This window comes from Eptatretus burgeri, chromosome 14 (genome assembly GCF_056783735.1).
Source record: "Eptatretus burgeri isolate ZD-2024b chromosome 14, Ebu_testis_v1, whole genome shotgun sequence".
Lineage (NCBI taxonomy): Eukaryota > Metazoa > Chordata > Myxini > Myxiniformes > Myxinidae > Eptatretus > Eptatretus burgeri.
The window spans coordinates 47,576,908-47,602,083 of record NC_140974.1 but is presented as its reverse complement, the minus strand read 5'-3'; the positions used below and the strand labels follow the sequence as shown (position 1 = coordinate 47,602,083).

At 46.5% G+C, this 25,176-nt stretch overlaps 1 protein-coding gene, 1 long non-coding RNA gene and 1 pseudogene across 2 annotated transcripts in view; 1 reads left to right on the top strand and 2 right to left on the bottom strand.

Annotated features, from left to right (window-relative positions):
• LOC147013119 (uncharacterized) overlaps window positions 1-25,176 on the bottom strand; it is a 67,679-nt gene that overhangs the window by 15,697 nt on the left and 26,806 nt on the right. The gene's annotated exons all lie outside the window — the stretch shown is intronic.
• LOC147013120 (uncharacterized) lies at window positions 6,998-8,682 on the bottom strand (annotated as a pseudogene).
• Window positions 12,190-25,176, top strand: part of LHX6 (LIM homeobox 6) — a 46,024-nt gene continuing 33,037 nt past the window's right edge. The window contains exon 1 of the mRNA XM_085854717.1: window positions 12,190-12,309. Coding sequence (XP_085710843.1) covers window positions 12,232-12,309 — 78 coding nt within the window. The 5' untranslated portion in view covers window positions 12,190-12,231. The remainder of the gene's footprint in view (window positions 12,310-25,176) is intronic.

Genomic DNA, 25,176 nt, shown 5'->3' with positions numbered 1-25,176 from the left:
AATTCTCATCTGGCAAAAGTGAAAAATACCAGAAGTTTGTCCAAATTATTTGAAACTAGCGCATGCCCGTAGATGCGTGGACGTACATGCAAACCCTCCCCCCCACCCCACCCCCCGCAAAAAAACTCAAACCGCGTGCCAGAAACAACAACCACACAGGCCGTTCCTTCGCTCTCGCATGGCCGTACGTGCGTGTCCGTACGTGTGTGTCCGTACATGCATGGCCGTACGTGCGTGCCCGTACATGCATGCCCGTACGTGCGTGGCTGTACATACAAAAAAAAAAAAAAAACTTTCAAACAAACACACAGGCCATTCCTTCGCTCTCATAAACGACGACTGGATTGGGGCATTGTGTTTATCTATAAATGCGGATAAGAAATCGAGAAATTATTATAATACAGTAAGTCATCACTATCCAAAAGTAGTGCGTGCCCGCACGGAATGTTCACATCATTCCACAAATTATCGCTTGCATTGAAGTAACAACTGCTGTGATACTTACACACAGAGTTAATTAAAATCAAGTTTACCTCCCTGTCTTTGCTTGCCATGACATTCGCTGCCATTTACCATTGGCACTCCTACCCCAAGGTAACTAAGGCACCGATCGATCCCCATCGTAACCAGCACGGCACGTGACGTCATCGTCGGCCGGCCGTGCACCGGCCGATGCAGCCACGCCCACGCAGCAACGTCCTGTGATTGGTAACTAAATGGCGCATCGGCCACGCCTACGCAGCACGTGTCCTGTCATTGGTTTGGTAAATAAATGGCCATAACTTGGGAATCACTTGTCCGATTAATATCAAATCTTGAAAAGGCACATACTCAGGTCGCCAGAAATATACCTGGCAAGTTTCAATTAGGTCGGACCAGTGGTTGTCGGGAAACAGCAGTCACAGACACACAGACACACAGACACATACATACACACACACACACACACACACACACACACACACACACACACACACACACACACACACACACACACACACACACTGCTGGAATTATCGATACATTAGTTTTTATATGCTGTGGCTGTATCAGGTATTCAAATACAAAGGCAAGCACTACCATGAACATCAACCTATACTACCACAAACATCAATTACATCTTTACACATTAAGCATAAAGCAATCGCCATTGTAATTTCCAGTCACTAATATTAGATTGTTTAAACTCGATCTAGTGTGAAATTTCTAGACGTCAACACACTTAACGACCAGTCGCTTTTTTACAAGGTTCTTATCCTCTGTTAGCTCTTCCTCTGAATCAGTATCAATAGCAGACAGTGAAGTGTTTGAACACACTCCAGAACATTCACTGCAGGCTATGGAACAGCGTTATCTATTTCTTCTACAGGTGTATCTCAAACTGTAGCAACCAGTTTTGCACATACACCATATCACTTTTAATAGGGTAGTTCCTGTGGTGCTGGAAGATTGTCCATCAAAATTGGCACATTTTCCCTTGACTGACCTTCCAGCCCCATTGATCTGGAGGTACCTCCTCAACCTGTTGATACATTCTCAAGCTTGTGGAATGTTCTCCCTTGTGGATGAGCTGCATGAATCCAGTGCTATTTCTGTTGATAGGTCCTCAGCAGTGGGATAGGTGTCCCTCGCCTGATCAATTTTCTGGTGTCCTGCTTTGTGAAATATGCTGCTTATATTATGTGGTTGTTCTCATTGCTTTCTTTTTGCATCATTTGCCAATGGAAATTATGAATATTTTAGAAGCAGTGGTATGGAAGGTAACTGCATTTTGTTTTCCATTGATCTCTGTGATGGTTAATCATGCTTGAAAGGCTTTTTCATGTGTGGAAAGCTGTATGGGTCTATGTCAGTATATTTAAGATATTATTTCATCTTGTTTATGAACAGGTGATCAGTGATGGTCACCTGTTCATCATTCCTTAGGCATCTCGATCAATATCTCGATCATCAATATTTTCAAAATACTCTGCTACTGCTTGGAAGGCTTCAGATTTTTGTGAAACCTTGGGGCTACCACTTCCACCGATTTCCTTGCATTTTGCAGCTCTCTGCTCTGTGGTTTGCTGGAATATGTTTGGCACTAGTTTTCCTGTTCTGAAGTTGATGCTGCAAATATTGTGGTACACTATATCTGCAGCTGGCACATCTGGGACAAAAAAACACTCTGCCTCTTCCAATATCAGCTCATTCTCCTTTGAACTCATCACACACCTTCAGTATTTTGTTCTGGAAATCCATCGTTCTAACTGGAATAAGTTTATGTTCTGGCTTTTTGCCTTTGTACACATCTGGACAACCACAAAGTATACAGTTATCTTTATAGCTGAAAGTGGATTCCTCTGATCGAAGCAGATGCTGTTCCTGTTCACCAGAAAGTTTTTGGTGACGTCAAACTGGATTGATCAAGAGTTGGTAAATTCACTTCTGCGCTTCACATGTACAACCTGACCAAGAGCAACAGTTATATCACTGCATCTAGCTTCACTGGCCTTCAGGATACCATCACAACCCTTTTGCGTCAATGTAGCAGTTGGCCGTCAGTTTGACAATGGCTTTTGGCAAAATACGCAGGCATTCATCTTGCTATTCTATATGTTGATTTCCTTGGGAGTGATGGCACTGAAATAGAACAAACTGGTTATAATTATCATTAGATTTAAAACATTTTAGGTATCAGTAATGCATTAAATTACTCTAAAAATGGGTTAAGCCCATCCTAAAAATCCATATACAAGAACAATATCTAATACACAAATTTTAGAATGATTATATGAACAGGTGAACAATGATATTTCAAAAAGTATTTTCAGGTATTAAGACAACCCTCGAATATTTTATCCCTTTCTTTATGGGATTTATGTTACTTAATGGGGTCGGGATAGACCACCCCCTTAAAAATTTGTTCCACAAAATAGATTTTGGTAGATTTTGAAAATGATATTCCGAGATGCCTAAGGAATCAGAAAAAAACAGGTTTGGAAACTTTTGCAATTTGTTTTAGGTACAGTATGTCCACAGGCTGCCCTGACTACGATGGCATTCGAGACAAAATTAAGTATTCTTCAACCGTTTCGTTGGAGTGCATATGCAGGGTGTCTACATCGAAATGAAACAACTTTGAAGCTTTATACATTTTTAATATAGATACAAACAAACACGACATAATAGTGACCAAAGCTTTTCGTGCTGCACTCTTCAGGGTAAAAATCGCAGCAAGTGAAGAAGGAAGTGAAGGTGTGCGATTTATACGCAGGTCTCAATAAGGTAGACGCTGATTGGTTCAACCGTAATGACGTCACGGTTAATCCGAACGTCCATTGGTCGGCTCATCATCTTCACCTCGAGCTCCCATTGGCTGGAGCAGAGTTCGTCGATGATTGACGTTTACAACCACATCCTGGAGAGAGGGGGGATGGGTTTCCCCAAAGGTCCATTCACCGTTTGTTACCGTACTCCCCTTGATCTTTCCATGCTGAAAGAGACACGGAGATAATTTTCAGGCATGGCTCAACACTCTCCATCCAGCGCTGAAGTTTACCACGGAGCTGGAATCGTCAAACACGTTACCGTTTTTGGACGTGTTGGTTGATAGATCCAACCTTGGTTTCACAACATCCGTCTACCGAAAGCCGACTTTCACAGGGCAGTACACTCGGTGGGACTCCTACAGCTCCGCGAGATACAAAATTGCCTTGATCAATATCCTAGTTAACAGAGCACAGAGGATTTGTTCACCTTGTAATCTTCCTGCTGAAATTGACAAAATCATGAATATACTCGGTGAGAATGGTTATCCTGAGCATATAGTTAAGAGATACAGACACAAGTTTCTAAACACGACAAAAGATCGGAATATTGATCCGGACAAATGTCCAGTCTATATCAGGATGCCCTGGAAATGGCAATCGTCACGAAAGTTTGAAGTATAAATCAAACATATTGTGTCCAACATGTTTCTGGCTGTGCAACCCCGAGTAATCTTTACCTCTCGCCGTTTGCTGACGTCAGTCAACAAGGATGTGCTTCACACCTCACAAACCAGGAATGTTATTTATGAGTTTAAGTGCCGATGTGAAGCTCGGTACGTGGGCCGCACAACACCAAGATTGGCTGATCGGATCAAACAACACGTCCCCTTGGCGATTTGAAGAAAGATTGTGAAGGTAAGAACACAACCAGTGCGAGCATGTAGGAATATCCAGCAACCACCGGCCACTGTACCTGCTTCATCTGCCATTGCACAGCACCTGGTTGCCAACCCTATCTGTGCAGACCAGTACAATGCAGATTTGTTCAGGATATTGAACCGAGGTTGGAGCTCGTTTCATTTACGTATTGTTACGGCTGTGGAAATTCGCAGAACACCATATAGGTCCTTAGTTCAGTTATGCCGATAAGTCCGTGTTCAGTTAGATTTCCCCAACGTTGTTTAATGGGAATTATCCGTGTGGACCGGGCTGTGATCTTTGAGTTAGCCGTTTTTCTTTATTATCGTCATTTTGGACCAACCACAACCTCAACCACCAACCACCAACCACCCTCTCCACACCACCTTCATAACAACGACATCTCCCCACCATCTTCTAAACCGCATCTCCCCCAATAGACCAACCCGAATAACATCGCCTCACCTCCATCCCCGAAGCGACGCCGTCTTTGCACTAGCCGCGGCGAGTCCGCATCGAACGGCATCGCTGCAGGCACACGCGGGGGTTTGCTCGCTACGCAAATTTGGTGATCTCGCACACGTCCGCTCACTGAGCAAGTCTGGGGATCTCGCGCACGTCCGCCCTCCGCGCAAGTCTGGTGATCTCGCGCACGTCCACTCACCGAGCAAGTCTGGTGATCTCGCGCACGTCCGCTCACCGAGCAAGTCTGGTGATCTCGCGCACGTCTGCTCACCGAGCAAGTCTGGTGATCTCGCGCACGTCCGCTCTCCGTGCAAGTCTGGTGATCTCGCGCACGTCCACCCTCCGCGCAAGTCTGGGGATCTCGCACACGTCCACTCACCGAGCAAGTCTGGTGATCTCGCGCACGTCCGCCCTCCGCGCAAGTCTGGTGATCTCGCGCACGTCCGCTCTCCGCGCAAGTCTGGTGATCTCGCGCACGTCCGCTCTCCGCGCAAGTCTGGTGATCTCGCGCACGTCCGCTCTCCGCGCAAGTCTGGTGATCTCGCGCACATCCGCTCTGTGGAAGCTTCACCTTGGAATTCAGATCAAAAGAGAGAAAGGGGCGGGGCCTGTGGGGGTCGAAGGTCGGAGTGCGGAGGTCAGATCTCATCTCTCGGGCCCTATCAAAGGCCAAGCGGAGCGCCAGTTCGAAGTCAGTCGGTGAAGTCTGGAGTCGGTGGAGTCAGTCAGTGAAGTCTGGAGTCGGTGGAGGGTCAGTCCGGAGAGGTCGGGGAGCCGAGTGGAAGCCTGAAGCCTGGAGAACACAGTCGGGGGAGAAGTCCAGGAGAGCGGAGGACACGTGAGCTGAGAGCGTGGCCAAACCTGCTGTGCCGCACAGACCTGCGCGTTCGTGTGGAGAGAGCCGGAGAGAGCTCGCCAGCCAGCGCCAAACGGTCTGAGGTGATTGCGCTTCGGCACAGTTCGAGCATCGCTGAGGGACGGACGGGTTCTTACAAAGAGCATCAACTTTGGAAGAGCATCAAGACCCGTTCGTTCCTCTCAACGTGTCGCCGACTGAGGCCCGAATCACCGGCCGATTGGCAAGGCCTGGGCTCAACCGTGGCTACGCTAGCTGCTGTGGGGACAGGACGTCGCGGGTCGCCCCATCGAGGCACCACGAGGGTGGAGGTCACCTGCAACGGTCTCATGGAACTCTTTCGGTCCGCCAAGCTCCACGTCATAAAGGCTTATGGGTCCAGTCTGACCCCCTTGTCTTTGAGGGGGTCTTTCCTTGTTTATTTGCGTGAAAATTGTGGTGCCGTGTCCCACAATTAGAACTGTTGTTAAGTGCTTGTGAATAATAAATAATAGACGGTTGTAGTGCTTTGTCTTGCTCGCGTCTTGTCCCTTCCCGCCAATTCATGGCATGATTGATTGTATACGTGTAAATAATAAATGTGCTTGTTTAAATGTCACCCGTTAGTTGTGTCCTTTTTCCCCAATTGAACTGCTATCTCCCCTTCGGAATAATAGTGGGCTTTTTGATAGCTGATAAAAGAATCGGGTCCAGCAAGGTCTCGCAATAATACCCCGCTCGGTTATCCCAGAACAGAGCGAACCGCTTAAGCGGTTCGTGTCCATGCAGACCTCGCTGAGGTACGGTCTCTCGGTAGGCTGCCCGCGCGAATAATTAGGTATATCGACAATTCGGCGATTGACCCTGTCGCGCGCGGGTAGAATATTGACTAGGCCGTGGTGTGCGCTTGGAGCACACCCGTGACTGGTTTTCGGCATTGTTCCGGAAAGTCGCGACTGAATTGTCCGTTCAGTGGGCGAGACGGCCGCTATTGGCTCAAGCGACTGTCCACACGCCGGCGGGCGCAAATTCGTAATGGTATGTTGGAAGCAACCTACATCCTTACCACCGATCCAATATTATGTCGTCAAAAGGAATTTGTGTGATCTCTGTGCCTCTTTCAGCATGGAAAGATCAAGGGAAGTTCGGTAACAAATGGTGAATGGACCTGAGGGGAAACCCATCCCCCCTCTCTCCAGGATGCGGTTGCAAACGTCAATCATCGACGAACTCTGCTCCAGCCAATGGGAGCTCGAGGTGAAGATGATGAGCCAACCAATGGACATTCGGATTAACCGTGACATCATTACGGTTGAACCAATCAGCGTCTACCTTATTGAGACCTGCGTATAAAGCACACGCCTTCACTTGCTGTGATTTTTACCCTGAAGAGTGCAGCACGAAAAGCTTCGGTCACTATTATGTCGTGTTTGTTTGTATCCATATTAAAGTTCTGTAGTACCAAACATCTGTTTATTTATACATTTTTATTGAATTATGCAAACAGAGGAATATTCACACAGCTCAGTCAGTATGTTTGCATTTCATTTGGTATATGGGTACATATAATTTGGGTACATTAGGGTACGTTGGAGTAAACATTCAACATGTGCACCATTCATAGCACGGACTAAGTCACAATGGTACTCGTTTTCCCTCCACACATTTTATAACATATCGGGGGTTATGGAAGCCACTGCTGCTGTGATGCCCTTTTTCAGCTGAACAATGTCCTGCACCTTTGTGTAGTACACTTTGCACTTCACTTAACCCATAGAAAAAAAATCGAGTGGGGTGAGGTCAGGCGATCTCTGTGGCCAGGAAATGGGTCCGTCTCTACTCAGTCAATGGTCTGGCACCCAGGCATCGAGGGAGGAGCAGCATCCTGCTGGAATATGACATTCCGTTGGCAGTCCTCTACCTGCAGTGCCGCCAATAGCTGGAGCATCTCTAAGTACACATGGCCTGTTACAGAATTCTCCACAAACAAAAATGAGCCGACAATCCTGTTACGCATAAGACCACACCAATCATAAACTTTTGGACTGTCTCTTTTGACCTCATGGATTGCATGTGGAATCTCCGCTCCCTAGATGTGGAAATTGTGTTTATTAACGTGCCCACATGTGTGAAATGTTGCTTCGTTGGAGAACATGACCCGGTTCAGGTACTCAGAGTTGTTTCTAGACTGTGGAGCTCATGCATAGCATAATTTCTCCAGGATCATCCACGCTTCGTGACTGAACCAGTTGAAGTTTTTATGGATATAGTTGCAGCCCTATGCACACTATTGTATGCACAGTTGAACGTGGAACTTGCAGTTTGTTGCTGGCACGACAGATGGACATCCTTGGGCTTCTGTGGAAGGCAGCACGTGTGCATTCAACATCCTCCTCCGTTGATCTGAGCTTTCCTCCACCATGCTGTTTCAGAACACTCCCAGTCTCCTCAAATTTCTTCATACAGGTTCTTCATGCAGGTCCTTCATGCAGGTACAGGTCTTTTTGGTTTGATGGTTCCTTGTCAAACGTTGTACAGAATCGTCATTGCATCATGGTAGGTGACTTCAATTCGGCCATCCAAAACACACATTTCGACTTTTCTTGTGGGGTCATCATAATTCAAACTGAAACAAAAAATAAACTTTAAGCTCAGAAACATAGATATATGGTGCGGTAACTGTCCAACTTTCAACATTCTCAAATTTATACATAAAAAGTTATAAGGCTTCAAAGTTGTTTAATTTCAATGTGTAGTGTGTACACCTTTGTATAGAAGGTTAGATGCAGTTGTATAATTGTTGGAGCGTCTGTTCTGAATCTGGGAGGTCAGCGGTTCGAACACTGGCCAACTCAGTCTAAAGACTTCAAGAATGGTATGTGCTACTTCCTTGGTTGATGCTCAACATTTAAAAAATAAGAAAAAGAGAAATCAGAGATTACAGACCCTCGCCAGGACTTGTTTAGAGTGGTGTTTGTGTGCTGGTGTGTTCCGTCATTACGAGACAAAATTAGAACTGCCACTTTATAACTGTTGGCAGTGATGACCAGGAACCAAGGCGTCCAACTTTGATGCAACCCAACTTTGATCGGACACCTTACCCATGACGTTTTTTTATGATTATTCAATTGAATTCAGAATGGGATTGAAATAAATTCAATTAAAATCAAATGGAAGACCAAATAGGTGCAGTCCTGCATTGGAGGAATCAGAAGGAACCCGAACAAGCAAAAAGCAAAGATGAAGTCATCAGTTGGAACCTGGATAGGATTCGCATTTCACCTGCTACTCCTCTCCTGTCAAACACATCCAGGTACAGCCAAGTTAACCTTATTCAAAAAAAAAAAAAAAAAAAAAAAAAACAGATCAAAAAAATTTAATTATTCTGGCTGCGAGACCATGTGTCCGATCAAGTTGAAATTTAAAACCTGTATTCACAATTACTAGTAGATTACAATTGTGAAGTTTCACGTCGATTGATTAAGTGTTTCCAGAGAAAACATTATTTAATAATTTTCTTAAATCCAATATGGCTGCCAATCCGTGTTACATCAATTATTCCTTAACAATCTTGTACACACACGTCTTAGGGAACATTTGTGTTTCCTCTTGATCTGTCCAGCTGTTCTGGAGAAGAAGATTTTTATATGTTTTCAGGTAAATCCAATATTGCTGCCAAACCATTTGACTTATGATATCAGATGTGTGAACCTTTTGTTCCTCATGGATAGGTGGTCATATGTGTAAAGTTTCGCCTCGATCTGTTCAGCGACTTCAGAGAAGATTTTTGAAGGTTTTTTTTTTAATTAAAAAAAAAAGTAATACGGCTGCTGAATCACGTGAACGACGACGTCATCAAAAATTTTTGTGGACCATTTTATCCCAAGATGACCCTCAAAAATTTTCATACTGATCGGATGTCGTGTTTTACATATACAACTATGATGTCATAACGAAGGCAACTGCGATGTCCTTTAAAACAAGAAGTGAATACTTCGATATCGCGAGGCTGGGGGCAGTAAAAGTCTACGTTAAGAATGATGAAACAATTTTGCAGTTATAAAATTTAAATGTAGACACGGTGAATTAGCATGCATGACGGGAAGAGTTGTGACGTTGGACAAATTTCTATTTATAGCCCTCAGATCAAAGGGACGTACGCGGCCATAAGTGTGACAGAAGACACAGGACAGAATAGCCGATTATATAACAGCGCGATGTCGCCGCGCTGTAAAAATCACACTCATTCACCATGAGGAGTACTCTCCCTGTGCCACGTTTCAATGTTTTTCCTTGGTGCGGTTTCAGAGATAGAAAGGTCCAAATTTTTTTCCGTTTTTCCAATATGGCTGACTTGCCACGTGACATATGACGTCATAATTATCATTAAAGCATTTCACCAATGGTGAAAAATTCGTCTCAATTCGATAAGCGGTTGTGGAGAAAAACACTAAAGTTCTGTGTGGACAAACAGACAAACAGACTCAAATGCAATGCCCTCTCCTTTGGCGAGGGTAATAAACAAACAACGCTGCAAAGGCAATAGCAAACCACCCAGTATAACCCTTGCCAAGAAACTGCTTCAGTAGCACCAACACTCTTCTCTTCTTTATTGTGTTCTTGAGGGCTTGGCTGGGGAAGCTTGACCCAAGTCTTTCACCAACCATCTGGCCAAGCCTGCCATTCGACTTTTCGACCAACCGGCATTTTGCACGAATCAGCACTTAGAATTTGGCCATGTTGTCGGTGATAGCTCATCAAAGGGACGGCACACACATTGATGAATCACCATAGCTATGAAACACTGGGATGGCATTTCATAGCTGGGTCAGGATTTGAACTCAGGCTGGATAGCTAACATGCGGGCGTGGTTCTAAAGCGTATGGTACATTAAAATCCACGAGGTATAAGGGGGTAATCCCCCCTCCCCCTTCCTCTCAAGTATTTGTAATGACTTTGTTGCTCAACTTTGAGTGCTACTCTTCGATACAACTTACTTGAAGTTTTAAACAATAATTTCCCTCTAAATAACTTACAAACACACGAGTTCTTTATGAAGATTCTTTATGAATGTGCGAGTTGGGGGCGGGTTGTATAATTAAGAGGTGCGGTGTGGTGTATGGTTTTGGGGTTCAAGGTCCTGAGTTGGATCGAGTTTGTGTAGATGTGCGTAACCAAAACGAAGTCCAGCTAGTGTTACTCTGGAGGATGTGGAAGGGTTTGTCAGGATGGATGGATTATGAAATGTGGTTCATGGAGTATTTTATTGTTCTGTTGTTGCAAAACGGTAGTGGTGATGTGATTGTGAATGTTTTTTTTTTTCTGAGATATTAAATTTAACTGTAGAGGTGGCACTTTTGAAAATATTGTTACGGATCCGGGGGTGGGGGTGTCGAACGCGTCAATCACCGTCCGTAACCAGTTTGGGTTTTCACACCCAACCACCGCCGTCTCCAGGGTTATAACGCCGGCTGGTTCGGCACAGTTCTCGGGTTACGCGTCTCGAACCACGATACCAAAATACACCTGTTCCTTGCCAGCTGGGGGAATATACCCTGGTTACAGACTGGTTTTGTCAGAGACCGAGCGGAGTCTACCAGTCTGCAACCATTTTGGTTTTTATATCCAAATCGAGCAGATTGTTCCTCGATGCGGCACGAATTAATCAAAAGAGGTAACTTCATACGAATCAGCCAGATTTATTGGGGACTTCGGGGAATATGACACAAGCAAAGCATTCACGACAATGTTATAATTAATCTATAACCCGTTCTTAACTAGGGAGCTACGGATTACGGGCATCGAAGGGAACTCTAACAAGATGAACCTTAAACGACATGCAAACAAGACATAGACAGCATGCAGACAAGACAGAGTACTTGGTGATGTTTCATGGACGAGAGGAAAGTGTCAAAAGCACGAATGTGGCTCGTGACAAGCAGATGTCCACGGATTCGAGCCCCAAGCTCAAGCACGCCGCGTGGCAAGATGGCACCGCTTGCGCACGCCCTCCTCAGCGTGTTCTGACCCCGCGCAATGTCGACGGCGCAAGACCTTCAGATCGATGGTGGTTTCAGTTGGTTTCTCACAAGGTCCAGCATACAAGTCCAGGCCTGACCCGTTCACCAGGCCTCCTTCACAAAGCAGATCGCAGACAGACACAGCCGTCCCCTACACAGCAGATCACGACTCCCACCAGTCGTCTCTCGTCCAGCCGATGGCAGACAGACCTCATGCAGTCCTTTCCCTGCCTTTCCTTCGGCCCTGGCTCGCTTCCACAGGCCACAGAAGGCAGATCTGGCACGCCCAGGTTCAGTTTCTCCCTCTGCAGAATCACCACTGTCTTTCCTTCGCTCGCTTGCCTCGAAGCCCCAGGACACCTCAAAACCAACTGCAGTTTTTGTACTTCTCCAGTTTTGCTTCCTCTTTTCTGGCCACTCCCTCTCAGCCGACTGGGCGGGGCCTCGTCCGGAGAGGGGAAGGAAGAAGAAGTCTCTCGGTACACCACCACTGCACAAACAAATAACAGCCTGTGACACCTCCCGACACACATGTAACGTCAAATTACCGAACAACCTGGCTAAACATGCATTTAATGGAGGATCTGGGCTAATTCTATATTTAATAGCATACTTAGGGCCATTTCCGTAACAATATTTTGTTTTATTAAGTTAAGTTGCGGGTGAAGTCGTTTTGTGTCTGGGAGGAGGTGGTTTGGTGACCAAGTGGTCACATGGGTATTGTGATATCTGGGTGACAACAATGAAATGTCTGCCTCTGAAATCAATGTGGTGTTCGAGGGGAATTGTTTTTGTTTCTTCGCGAAGGTGGTCAATGTTGGTGAGTCAGGTATCACCTGTAATGATCCTGGGTGCTTTTTAGGGGCTTGTGGATGTTTGTTTTGGATATGGTAAGAGCTCAGGTTGGCCTGGCATACCTGATAGTGGTTCGGATCAACTGTTTATAAATTGTGGCTGGAGATTATATTTGTCGACTCAAATTAGTGTTAATTAGTGGACTTCGTGCACTGAGTTTCTGCTCCACTTTAGCTCTGGTTTGTGGTATGTGTTTCATCAAAGGAATCGGGGTGTTATTCCAAGTGTATGGGAATTTTTATTTCCTGGAAGTTGTTTATACAATGTAGTCGTTGGGTGATTGTTGGGTTCATGTTTCTCCAGGGTAAGAGACATGCTTGTTGTTGATTTGGTTGGCGAGACGTTCAGTGTGAGTCAGTATTGGAATCGTGGAATGTATTGTTGAAGCAAGTGAGTGGTAGCGTTTGTGGTGTGGTTTTATGCTGCCATGGAACGGTCATCTCCATAGGTGAGTATTGTCACATGAGGAATTGAGGGGGTTCTGGGATGCGATGAAGGAAAAGTTAAAAGTTGATTGGGAAAGAATGGCTCCCTGCTTGAGGGTTTTGTCTGATGAATTGGTACTGTTGAGTGCAACACATGCTTGTCTGCCAGCACAAAAGCTTGATATCCAAAGTTTGTCATTGTTGTCCATTTATGTTGTAAAAATATTTTGCCAGAGACACATCCAAGTCGACGGTCATACTCTGGTTTGAGATTAGGCCCTCTGATCATTGCTGAAAGGCTTCTAAGAGAGGAACTCCAGCACGTCCAGAGTTGAGTGAATAGATCAGGATCCAGACTAATGGACAAACAGCAGGCTGTTTAAATTAATAAGAAAGACTTGACATCAGTCTTTGCGTGCTCTCTGATAGTGTGCTGGGCACTCTGATAGAACATAGCACATCGTGCCCCTCAGGTACCGATCCATGACATCAGTTAGCGAATCAGTCGGGGTGCAGCTAAGTGAGTCCGGAGGTGATTGTTACTTGGTGGTTATTTATTTCCTGTTGTGCAATATTACATGTGAATTGATGGTATTATTTCATCTACTTTTGGTTGTATGCACTTGATTTCCACAACTTCCATCTTGGTTGCTTCTACAAGCATTCAATAGATTATTTGATTTGATGTTCACTCCAGAGCAGCAGTGACGGTGAGGGAATGGGTGGCAGGTTGTCAACATGGGTCTGTTGGCTATTCCCCCACTCCCTCTTGGTGTTGGATTCAACTGCACTAGCCATGTCTGGATGCCCCCATGGCTTGTACATTGTTGTACCAGCAGGCATTGAATTTTCCAGTGTTTGATCCCTCTGGACTCGAACCACCTGTTTTCATTTTAATCCGATGCCTGTCTGGGTCTAATGCTTTAGGTCAGGTCAGGTCAGGTATGGGAGCATGTGCCAGAACAGCGCGTCGCTGCGTCCACTTTCCGCCGGTACTCCAGGGGCCTCCGTCTGGCCATCCCCCAGGCAGATGCCAGGCCCATCCCCATCTCCTTGAGATGATGGTCAACCTGCTGCAACCATGAGGCACGTGGTCGGCCCACTGGCCTCCTCCACTCATGAGACTCCCTCGCTGAGAGAATCTGGTGAGCAGGATCAGCGTCAGGAAAACGAGCCACATGTCCATACAGCCGCAGCTGACGCTCACGGACTATGCAGGTAACAAATCTCATCCGAGTCTCTCTCAGCAACCGCTCGTTGGACACAAAATCCGACCAGCGATAGCCAAGGATTCTCCGAAGAGACCTGGTACCAAAGGAATTAAGTCTCCATCTGAGATCCTTGGTCAAAGTCCAAGTCTCGCACCCATAGAGCAAGACTGGAAGTACCAAGGACCTGAAGACTCGGACTTTCGTCCTCCCGCACAGGTACCGGCAGCGCCACACCCCATGATCCAGTGAATCCATGACTCCCCAGGCCCGACCCAGACGTCTATTGACCTCCGGCTCACAACCTGCGGAGACATGAATATCACTGCCAAGGTAAGTGAATCTATCCACGACCTCAACATCCTCACCACAAACAGACACAGACAGGACAGCAGCATCCAAGATGTCACCGAAAGCCTGGATCTTTGTTTTGACCCAAGAAATCCGTAATCCCAACGGCTCCGACTCCTCATTCAGCACCTCGAGGGCCCCCAAGAGGATGTCTAAAGTCTCCGAAAAGATGACTGCATCATCTGCAAAATCAAGGTCCGAGATCTTGACATTGCCAAACGATGCACCGCAACTTGATCTCTCCGACATCCTCCCAAAAATCCAGTCCATACAAGTGCTGAAAAGTGTGGGGGCAAGTACACATCCCTGACGAACTCCAGTAACAACTGGAAATAAGTCAGAGATGGTACCACCACACTTCACAGCACTCTCAGTACCAGAGTAGAGTTCAGACATCAGATCGATCAGTTTCGGTGGCACCCCACGAAGACCAAGAATCCTCCAGAGGACATCCCGATTCACTGAATCGAACGCTTTACAGAGATCAACATAGGCTGCAAGCAGCCCCTGCCGAAACTCTCGTCTGCGTTCAGTGAGGACACGAAGAGCAAGGATACGGTCAATCGTTGACCTCTTTGGTGTAAAGCCTGACTGCTCTGGACGCTGGTGCTCAAGCAGATGGTGGCGAACCCTATCAAGAATTATCCGAGCAAAGACCTTGCCCGGCACTGAGAGCAGCGTCACCCCTCGGTAGTTGTTGCAGTCTTGGCGATCACCCTTCCCTTTCCAGAGAGGGACAACAAGGCCCCTCTTCCAGTCAGTTGGGATGATGCCTGTGTTCCAGGCAGAGCACAAAACTGCATGCAACGACGCGAGTGCAGCATTTCCACCAGCCTTGAGAAGTTCAGCATGGATGCCACAGATCCCTGGAGCTTTGCCCCGTTTCAACTGGTTCACCGCAGCCCGTGTTTCCACAAGCGATGGTGGACCACAGTTGATTCGAGGGTCAGCAACAGGGATTGTAACACCCTTGACGTCCAACTCGACAGCTGGGGGATCAGCCTGGTACAACCGCTCAAAGTAACCGGCCCAGCGGGCCTTCACTTCAGACTCCTCTGTCAAGAGCCTACCACTCTCTGCTCGAACTGCAGTGCTCCGAGGGATGGGCTTGGATGAACGTAATGCGCGAATTCCCCTGTAAGCGGGACGAGAATCACCTGTCCACAGGTGATGCTCTACCCCCTCACAGATTCCTCGCACATAGGCCTCCTTGTCCACCCTCAGTGCACGTACAGTTTTACGCCTCAGCTCCCTGAACAGCTCAGCTCTGCCATTCAGCCTGGCCCTGCGACTCTGGTCAATGGTATCCAGTGTCCCTTGAGAGACAAAATTCTTCTTTGCCCTGCGGTGAGTTCCAAGGCATCCACCGGCAACATCAAGGACGGTGGTCTTGAAGGTGCTCCACAACTCTTCAGGACCCCCCAAAGCACCCAGACCCCCCAAGTGTCCACTCAGCCTGTTCGCAAACTCCTCAGCTACTCTCTCATCCCTGAGCTTGGCAACATCCAGCCTAGGCTGGGATGGTACCATTCTCCAGGATTTAAGGTGCAGCTTTAGAGTTGCTACAACAAGCCTGTGGTCAGTATTGAGGAACTGAGCACTCCGGTAGACCCTGCAGTTCTGGATCATCCTCCAACGACCGTCAATGAGGACATGGTCAATCTCCTTTGCCACACCGCCAGCGTTGGAATACCAAGTCCAGCGATGAGCTTGTGGGCGCTGAAACCATGAACCAGCCACCCTAAGTCCATGACTTCTTGCAAAGTCAAGGAACTTAGTGCTATTCTGGTTCATAGTTCCTGACCCATGGGGACCAACACACACCTCATAACCATCCCTATCAGTTCCAGTCGATGCATTGAAATCCCCCAAGACTAGAAGTGTATCTCGTCTGGGGCACTGATCAACCACAGACTCGAGTGTGGCGTAGAATGCATCCTTCACGGTGAGATCACTCGCCTCAGTCGGAGCATAAATAGAGACCAGGGAAATGACACCTAAGGAGTGACGAATCCTTAATCTCATAATACGCTCGTTGACCGGTGTTACCTCAATTATCATTGGGGTCAGCTTATTGGACACAGCTACAGCAACTCCTTGGGTATGGTAACCATCAGAGCGACCAGACCAATAGTAGGTGTAACCACCCACCATTATCTCGCCGCAATCCGGTCTCCGAACCTCAGAGAGAGCTGCAATCCCGATGTCCAAACGCTTGAGCTCAGATGATAACAGAGACAGGTGATCATCCTCTCTTAGGGATAGGACATTCCAGGCACCCACCCGAAGGGACCGCCTCAGGTTAACCCAAGGAGACCGCCGTCTGGTGGACGACACCTCAGCACCACTCCGACACACTCTCCCGCAATCTGACCCAGGGATGTTACCCCGTGGTTTCCCTCCTATCAAAGATTGGGGGTCCCGAAGGCTTTGCCCCAATCCCATCATCCGGTGAGCTGCCCTGCGAAGGGAAGCTGCACAGGAGGTACTCCCACGGAGTGGGTTTTCAGATTTTTTTGCGTTTTTGCGTTTTGCGGAATGAAGCGTTTTACGGTGGCTGGAGTGCAAATCCTGCCACCAACCTCCTAATAAGAAGTAACCCAACTGCAGGAGGACGTCCGCAGACACAGCTGGGCACTAGATATGGATGGCCGTTGGCTCACAAGGAGCTCCTCCGCCCTTTGACAGGTTTTGTTTTTAATCCTGCTGGGTGTCCATATCCAAACACCCTCCTCACCAGAAAACCTGGTGGGGGAGACGGTTTAGTCGCCGACAACCCGACCATGGAACAGGTTAGTACAGGTTTACATGGTACCTGTAGCAGGTCACAGATCGAACCTGACCTGACAAAATGCTTTGGCTTACAGCTTAATGCTTTGGCTTACAGTTTTTCCAAGCCAACTCAGAAAATGTTCTGACATTTGACTAATTTGAAGTATTCATTGTGCTTATGACAGACTGCAATTTATCCCACAAACACTCACAAATAAAACGTTATGCTTGGCAATCAGACGAGTAATTTTAAAATAAAAACAAAAGACTGAATAGCAAGAGGTCCATATGTACTGTATAAGCCAATATATTTAACCACCCATGCTCTTCCAGCCAAAAAAAGCGGCATAAAGCAACCAATAAAAGCTTCACAAAGTAAGCCCTTTTACTGTTTCAAACCTTACCTGGGTTCCTCTAAAGCTGAAGATATTCACAAGCAGCACATACATGAGAATCCCAATGCTGCACGTCCCCTCAGCAACAGCTGTGGAGGAGCCCAGGTAGGGTTTGCAGTATTATTACATCCTTACACCAACCATCACACGCACCTCATTGACTCACCCCGGTTTTGCGGAGTATCAACAGAGTCCACAGTAGTCCTTTTCAGGACTCGCACAACACTCACCCGCATACACCGCACATCTCACCCGCACCTCTCACTCATCTGCATCATACACCTTGTTTGTTACTGCGTGAGCCATCTGACTCACGTACGGGTGAGGCAGGGGTTGACACCACACCACACCTGCTTCACTCCTATGTCTATCGCTCTTTCTTATCTCCTTTTCCTGGGATATGCCTGAGGCGCCTGTCTGTGTAGACCCTGTGATTAAGTTGACTGATTAAGTGGGCTTCCGTGCTTGGGGTAAGAGCTTTCTTTTGTGACAGTGTTTACCTTGTATATACATGCTTTTTGCTAATCCTTATCAACTGCACTCCAAACTGCCCGATCCTCTCTTTCCATTGGTTCGACATAGCATGTAATTAGTGACAGGGAGTTCCGACCCGCCATTTCGTTATTGTTCGACAATAGCCAACGTTCCATTTGTGGTATCGCTTAGCCGTTTTGATTGACAGCAGTCGAGCGTTGGAAGCACAGTCCTTATCTGAGGTGATTAATTTTCTGGGAAGGTGAAGTGGGATTTGGATGCTGGATCCTACCTAGATTAAGTGTCTCATACAGCATCTGTGGTTGCTTAGCAATCCGCCATTCCACGGAGTTATCTGCGGCTCGTCGGCTTCAGGGTTGTCAGCCAAGAAGTAGGCCTGAGAACTCCTCTCGTGACCCCCGCCAAACCCATAACTGTGTGTGTGTGTGTGTGTGTGTGTGTGTGTGTGTGTGTGTGTGTGTGTGTGTGTGTGTGTGTGTGTGTGTGTGTGTGTGTGTGTGTGTGTGTGTGTGTGTGTGTGTGTGTGTGTGTGTGTGTGCGTGTGTGAGCGCGCACGCGGGCGCGCACATCGCCAACTACTGGCAAAATCTCACCTACTCTTTGGGAAAGACTTCACTTTCTTTATCTTTTCTGGGATCTTTAAGGACCACCAGCTACTATCACCAGATGGGACACTCAGATGAATCCATCCTCAGGACAGCACATTAAATAATGCAGTTCCATGCTTGTGAAGCACAAATCAAATGGTTTAAAAATTGTGCTGAGGATCAAACCTAGACTAGCCAGCTCAAAGGTAAATGTACCACATCTGTACCACATTGTCAGACATCTGTATATACCAAGGATAGATGGGAGGAACCATTATTGACTTAACACAACGTTGCTCATCTCTTCTGACCATGGTGCAGTCGTGGCATGGTGCTGTTAAAGCCTGATCATTGTCTCTCCATATATCTATCCACAGGAGGATCCAGTGCAGGACATGCTGTTTTCCAGTGCCAGATTAACCTTTTGTGGGCCTGGCACCATACAAATTTGTGGGCCCCATTTGGGGAACCATTGCAAATGACAGATCGATATACAGGAGAAGTATCAAGTAGGCTTCAACACAGCTGTATGTAAAGTCTCTTTACACTATGTGCAAGTTTAAGTTGCAGATGGAGGTGGCTGCCAGTAGGGTACCAGCAATGGTAGCCCTAGGGCAGAAGGACATATACACGAGTGCACATAAAATAAATAACAAATGACAAATTACAAATAAAACAGTGGAAAAAAACAGCTTGCCATTTGCTGATCCCACTACAAAGGAAACCACACTAAAAATGAAAATGTCCTCAGAAGGGTTTTCAGCGAGAATTTGCTGCAGCAAAGCTTTCAATGAGAAATCCACAGACTTTTCCAATTCAGATTCATTGCTTAACAGAGTAAGACTTTTATGTCTTTCGGGAACCATTATAGCACATATAGCCCTTTCCATCCTTTTTAAATGTGAAAAGACCTTTCACCGCTGCAGTTTGTGATGGGTGTAGAATCAGGAAAATGCGTAGTGCAATAGAGACATTATGCCTGGTGTTGGCTTAATGGTTAAGGTAGTGGGCTTGGGATCCTAGGGTCCTGAGTTCAAATCCCGCTCAGCTGTTGAATTAACACCAGGTGGGGTTGACTCTGCCTGTCATCCTTCCGAGGTCGGCAAAATGAGTGCCAGCATGCTGGTGTACTGTGTCGGAGTGGCGACCCGTCCAGGATTGTTCCCAATAGCCAAGGAGACTGCTTCGGCGGCACCAACACTCTGCACAGAGTATGGTCCTAATGGATGGATAGAGACATTTGGAAATGCTGTTTGCAAATGATGCATGTTCATGATGGTCAGTATTTGCAGTGACGTAGGCAGAGCTTGTGATGACGGCTCTGAGGCAAGCTGCTTTACAAGTGAGTGCCACTGTTCCCATTCTTCAAAGATCTCTTCATCCAGGTCATCTGAATATAATTCAATTAAATTCATGAAAGAGTCTTTAACAGCAGTACTTTCAAGGTCACTTGTTTAAAAAGAAAAAAACAGAAATGGTTCTTTATTTATGAATATGCATGGATTATTCTGTTAAGGTGGTTGACGAGTGAATCAACTATGATGTACAACGATTCATTCAACTTTGAACTTCTCTCCACCAGTCAGCACAACAGCAGGTTCTTCACTATTTTTTTTTTTTTTGTATACCTTGTCGAGGCTCGTATGAGAGCGAAAACACAACGCACAGCAAGGAGGCATGAGACAAGAGGGGCGGGAGTGGGAGGAACAAAACAGTGGGGAACAGACACATTAGGACATCTGTGGAAGGGAGAGGGATGGGACGGGGAACATGGGGAAGAGAAGATGGACATAACAGGGATTTTCAGGAAGGAAAGCAGGGGAATTGAAGGAAGTGGGCTTTGGTGGATTATCGGGGGTAGAAAAGATCAAGGATTTGGATGGGGGATGATAAGAGGTGGTGGTGAACAGCTGTTTTGAAAGCCTGGAGGGAAGAATGGGAAAGAAGAGAGTGAGGAAGTTTATTCCAAAGGTGGGAAAAAAGAGGAATGAAAGAGGAAGGTGAGCAGTGATTCGTGATTTTGGTAGTTTTACCAGAAAGGGGTTGTTGGCGGACCTTGAGCGCCCTGTGGAAATGTGGTGGGGTCAAATCGCAGAGAGAGAGAGCAGGGGGGCAAGGCTGGAGAGGAGATGGTAGAAGAGAGAAAGACCACCGACCAACCTGCGGTGATTGAGTGAGAGGCCCAAAGACTCAACCTCATTACGGGAGATGCCGATGATCCTAAATGCCTTGGTTTCGACAGAGTGAAGCCGAGAAAGGTGGGAGGCAGGAGCACCAGCCCAGAGGGGAGAGCAGTACTCCATCAGGCTACGGACAAAAGATTTGTAAGTGGTCAGGAGCTCAAGAGGGCCGAGGAAGGACTTTGCACGACGGAGGATTCCCAGTCGGCGACTGGCTTTGAAGGCGAGGTTGGAAATGTGACTTTCCCAGGAAAGGTCATGGCAGATAGTGAGACCCATAAGCTTGAAAGAAAAGACTTCTTCCAGAGGATTGTTGAGAAAGTGGATGGAGGGGGGGGTTCTAAACGGTCCTTTCGAAGAGACATAGTGAGAGTGTGAGATTTGTCTGGATTGAAAGACATGTTCCACGTGTTGGACCAGTTTGTGATTTTATCCAGATCTGTAGTGAGCGAAGAAGCTGCTGCTTGCCGGTCTGAGGGATGACAGATGGTACGGCAGAGGGTGGAGTCATCAGCAAAGAGATATAGAGGATTTTCCAGAGAGTCAGAGAGATCATTGATGAAAACCAGAAAAAGAACAGGGCCCAGAACGCTACCTTGAGGAACTCCAGCCTGGACAGGAAGAGGGGATGAAAGAACTCCATTTAGGGCCACACGTTGACTGCGACAGGAGAGGAAGTCCACGAGCCATGAGTGGAGATGGCCTTGGATACCATGGGAAGAGAGAGTTTGGATGAGAAGATAGAAGATGGACCATGTTTTCGGATAGTGAGGTGTAGATGGAGTCATCACTGTTCGGTGGACAGTACAGTACACATATAAACATGAGGAGGGAGTGGAGGGGAAGCTGTAGCCAGAGGTATTCATGGGGGTGTGGCGAGTGAGGGCAGTGCATGGAGAGTGAGGAATAGAGTCTGATGAAGAGAGCAACACCTCCACCAGGACGAGGCTCACGTCTGTCATACCGGAGGAGGGAGTAACCGGGGAGAGATACTTGGGAGTCAGACACGTCTTTGTGGCGTATTGGCATACGTGGAGCACAATGCGTGGAGCGTTGTGGGGGAATGGAGGAGTGGTGATGGTAGTCACGTGTCTGCATTGCATATAGCTGTTCGCGCCCGTGAGGGACTTGTAGCACGAGTAGCATCAGTAGCAGCATGCTGTATCATTAGCAGTGTCTTGTAGGTCGTGTGCCTGTAGAGTGCATCGAGTGCGCATTAAAGCGGAGTTACGGGCATCCGACGCCTACCCTCTCGCTCGAGACAATAAAGCGGAGTTGTGTTACCCTCCGGCTCGTGTCTGCCTGTTCGCACCTCTGCCACGACACTGTAGTCTTGGGAGAGGAAAGTTTCTATTAGGCAGATTATATCTGGTTTGTCAGTGGCAACCTGTATGGAAAGATCTGAAAGGTTTGAGCGAAGGCCCCGGATATTTGAAGTCCACGCTTTTAATGAAGAGGTAGGGAGGAGGCTTTGGGTGTAGGGGGTGGGGGGAGGGTAGGGCATGGGATGGGGGGGGGAGGTAAGGAGGGTTGTTGAAAGAGTGTGGGGGATTGCAGAATAGCTAGGGAAGGGGGCCGAATGAGGAGGAGAAAAGGCTTTGTGGTGCTGGGGGAGAGGGGGGGCAACAGAGGGGAAGAAGGCAGTTGAGGATTTGAGGAAGTGGAGTGAAGAGATAGAGGTAAGAGGGCAGTGGAGGGAGGCAGCTTGGTGGATGAGAGGGAGGGCAACTTTGAGAAGGATGAGTGAGGGGGATGAAAGGTGGGAGAAAGGTGAGGGGGGAATTTTTGAGAGAGGTGAGAGGGAGGCTTGGAGGGAGAAGAGTGGGATGGTTGCTTTGAGAGTGAGGGGTGAGACGGGTGAGTTGGCACTGAAGTTGGAAAAAAAGAATGGTTGATGGAAAGCGAACATTCATAGCAAACTGTGGTTTTTTAAAGTTTTAGGTCAAAGATGCGATTTAACACAATTCTTGATGGATGCAATAAAGGCGAATTCAGAGAATGGAGAGAAGAAGCGCTGTAACAGTTGGATTTTTTTAGGCAAGGAATGAAGGCGAGGTGGAAATGAGAGCAGTCTGTTAAAATAGCAGAAGAGTAGTGCATTATGAAACAGTAAAGAGCACCACATGTGTGAGAGAGGAAGATGAAGCATTCATTATAAGATCGTTTTTGTTATTATTATTAATGTTTGAGAGAGTTTTCCAAGATTAGGTCATGGAAGTGTTGTCAAAAAAAATCGAGGAAGAAGAGGAGGAGGAAGATAAGAGAAAGAAGAAGAAGCAGAATCGGGAGAAGGCTTGCGCATTGTTGTTGTTGTTTTTTATTTTTATTAATTATTTTTTTGAGATAAGAAATAGAGATTAGTTGGGAGAATGGGGGACGTTAAGAAGGTGGGGAGGATAGAAATTGAAGGTAATGGGGAGGATAGAAATTGAAGGTAATGGGGAGAAAACAAAAAAACAAAAAAAAAACGATCGAACACCGAGGGGAACCAGTCGGCCTCAAGCCTAGGCCAAGGTCTAGGCCTCAATCACCAGGTAAGATTGTCGACAAAAAAATTCACAAAATAGCACGATTTTTGAAACAAAACCGAACTAGGAACACACAGTAACATGTAGGTGAGAAAATTAAACAGTTAAAACGGGACAAATAACGACCGGAAACTTATCTTTGAGAACGTCAGCAGAGAGCCCCGACGAGACCTCTCGTCGTTCCAAACCCGGAACCGGAAGGGAATCAGCAATATGCTTTGGATGGTGCTGCCGCTTTAACTGAGAGTTCGCTGTCGAACTTAAAGACATCACAGAGTCAAGGTATTTCTCAAAGTTGTTCCATTGTGCTGCCACAACCTTTGATAGTGACTTCAGAAGTGTCACAGCTGTGCTTGAGTCCATTGTTTCAGACTGCAGAAGTTGACTTGTTTTGTCTATCCTTGTATGGATACTATTCCAAAATGTTGTCGTGAATGGAGTCTCCAACTGATCTATGGTTTCAACTTGTGAGGTAGCTTCTGCTTGTGTGTAATTCTTCTGCAGGGTGGCTGCACCAAGAGCTTTTCATCGTTTGTGCTGCTAATTGTCCTCTAAACAAAGTCTAACTCTCCCATTCTGCGTGTGTGTGGTACTGGAACTGGAATGTACGCCATTAACAATGTGATGATATCATGCGGCAGGAGATGGTAGTATCTTTTTTTCAATTCAAATCGTATGTTTTGTTTAGTACACTTAAAAAAAAATCTTGGTCACTGTGGGTCCTTTCTGATTGGGCCTGGTGTCTTTGTAAACCTGGTACTGCTGTTCACCCATTAGGCAATGCACACAAAAGTTGGAGCATTTAATTTACATTACTAGATTCTGACTGCATTTTGCAATCAACCCTTTAACTGCATGTGTTGCCGCATTCATAGTGTGTGCGTAGCAGGAGATATGCTTGTTAAAATTCACATGGCAACAGCCATTATAGGGAATCGGTTGATTGTTCACCCTGAGGGACTTGTCACGTTGAAACAGAAGGCGTTACGAGCCAGTATATGGAGCAGTTTGGGACGAGTAGCCACAACAAGGCTGTGAGTCGGGGTGCAGGAAGGATAAGGGCGAATTATTGAAGGACTCAGCAGTAGCATAGCCAGGGCTGTACCTCTGGCGTGGGTCTGTCTGATCTACGTTGCATTAGTGTATGGGCTATGCTTCTGATTGATGTGATTTTGATGAAGCACATACTGATATTTTGTAAAAGCCTATATGTAGTCCATTTTTAACAGTGCATGTGGCAGCAAGCCAATAGCAAACAATTCCAAGGTAGACAACAACTAAGCTGACATGTGTGTGTGGCATGTACTTATGATTGCGGTAAATCAATCAGATTGCTTAACATACGAGGAAATTACATCAAAAAAAAAGATGGAGAGATGGACCTCGCATACTTTCACAATACAATCCCCACCTTGGTTACATTTCTTTCGACATTGCCATCCCGACATCCTTTTGCATTTTCAATACTTCAGGTTTTATACTTGTATAATTAGCAAGGAAATATTTTTCATATGTATATTGCAATTACACCCATATATACTCGTATATAATTACATATACAGGTATCTGCAACCTCCTTTGAGCTGTGTAGCTCGGCTTTGATTCTCGACTCTGTCATGCTAGTGTTTCCCATACAGAGCAATCGCAATGGATGGATGTACAAATGTGTGCTTTGTAACCACGGAAAGATGTTCATACAGATAACCCACCTACAAGCTTGTCGTTGGTGAATGTTAAATATCTCACTGTCTTTTGCAAAGAGAAGGCGAGCCATCTCTGGCATTATGAACAAATTTGTAATCCCTGTGCAAATCATTTTCTTGAATGTCAAGCCTGTCCAACTGGTTCGCGAATGACTTGGGCCAAAAACATTTCCGAGCCGACCCCACAA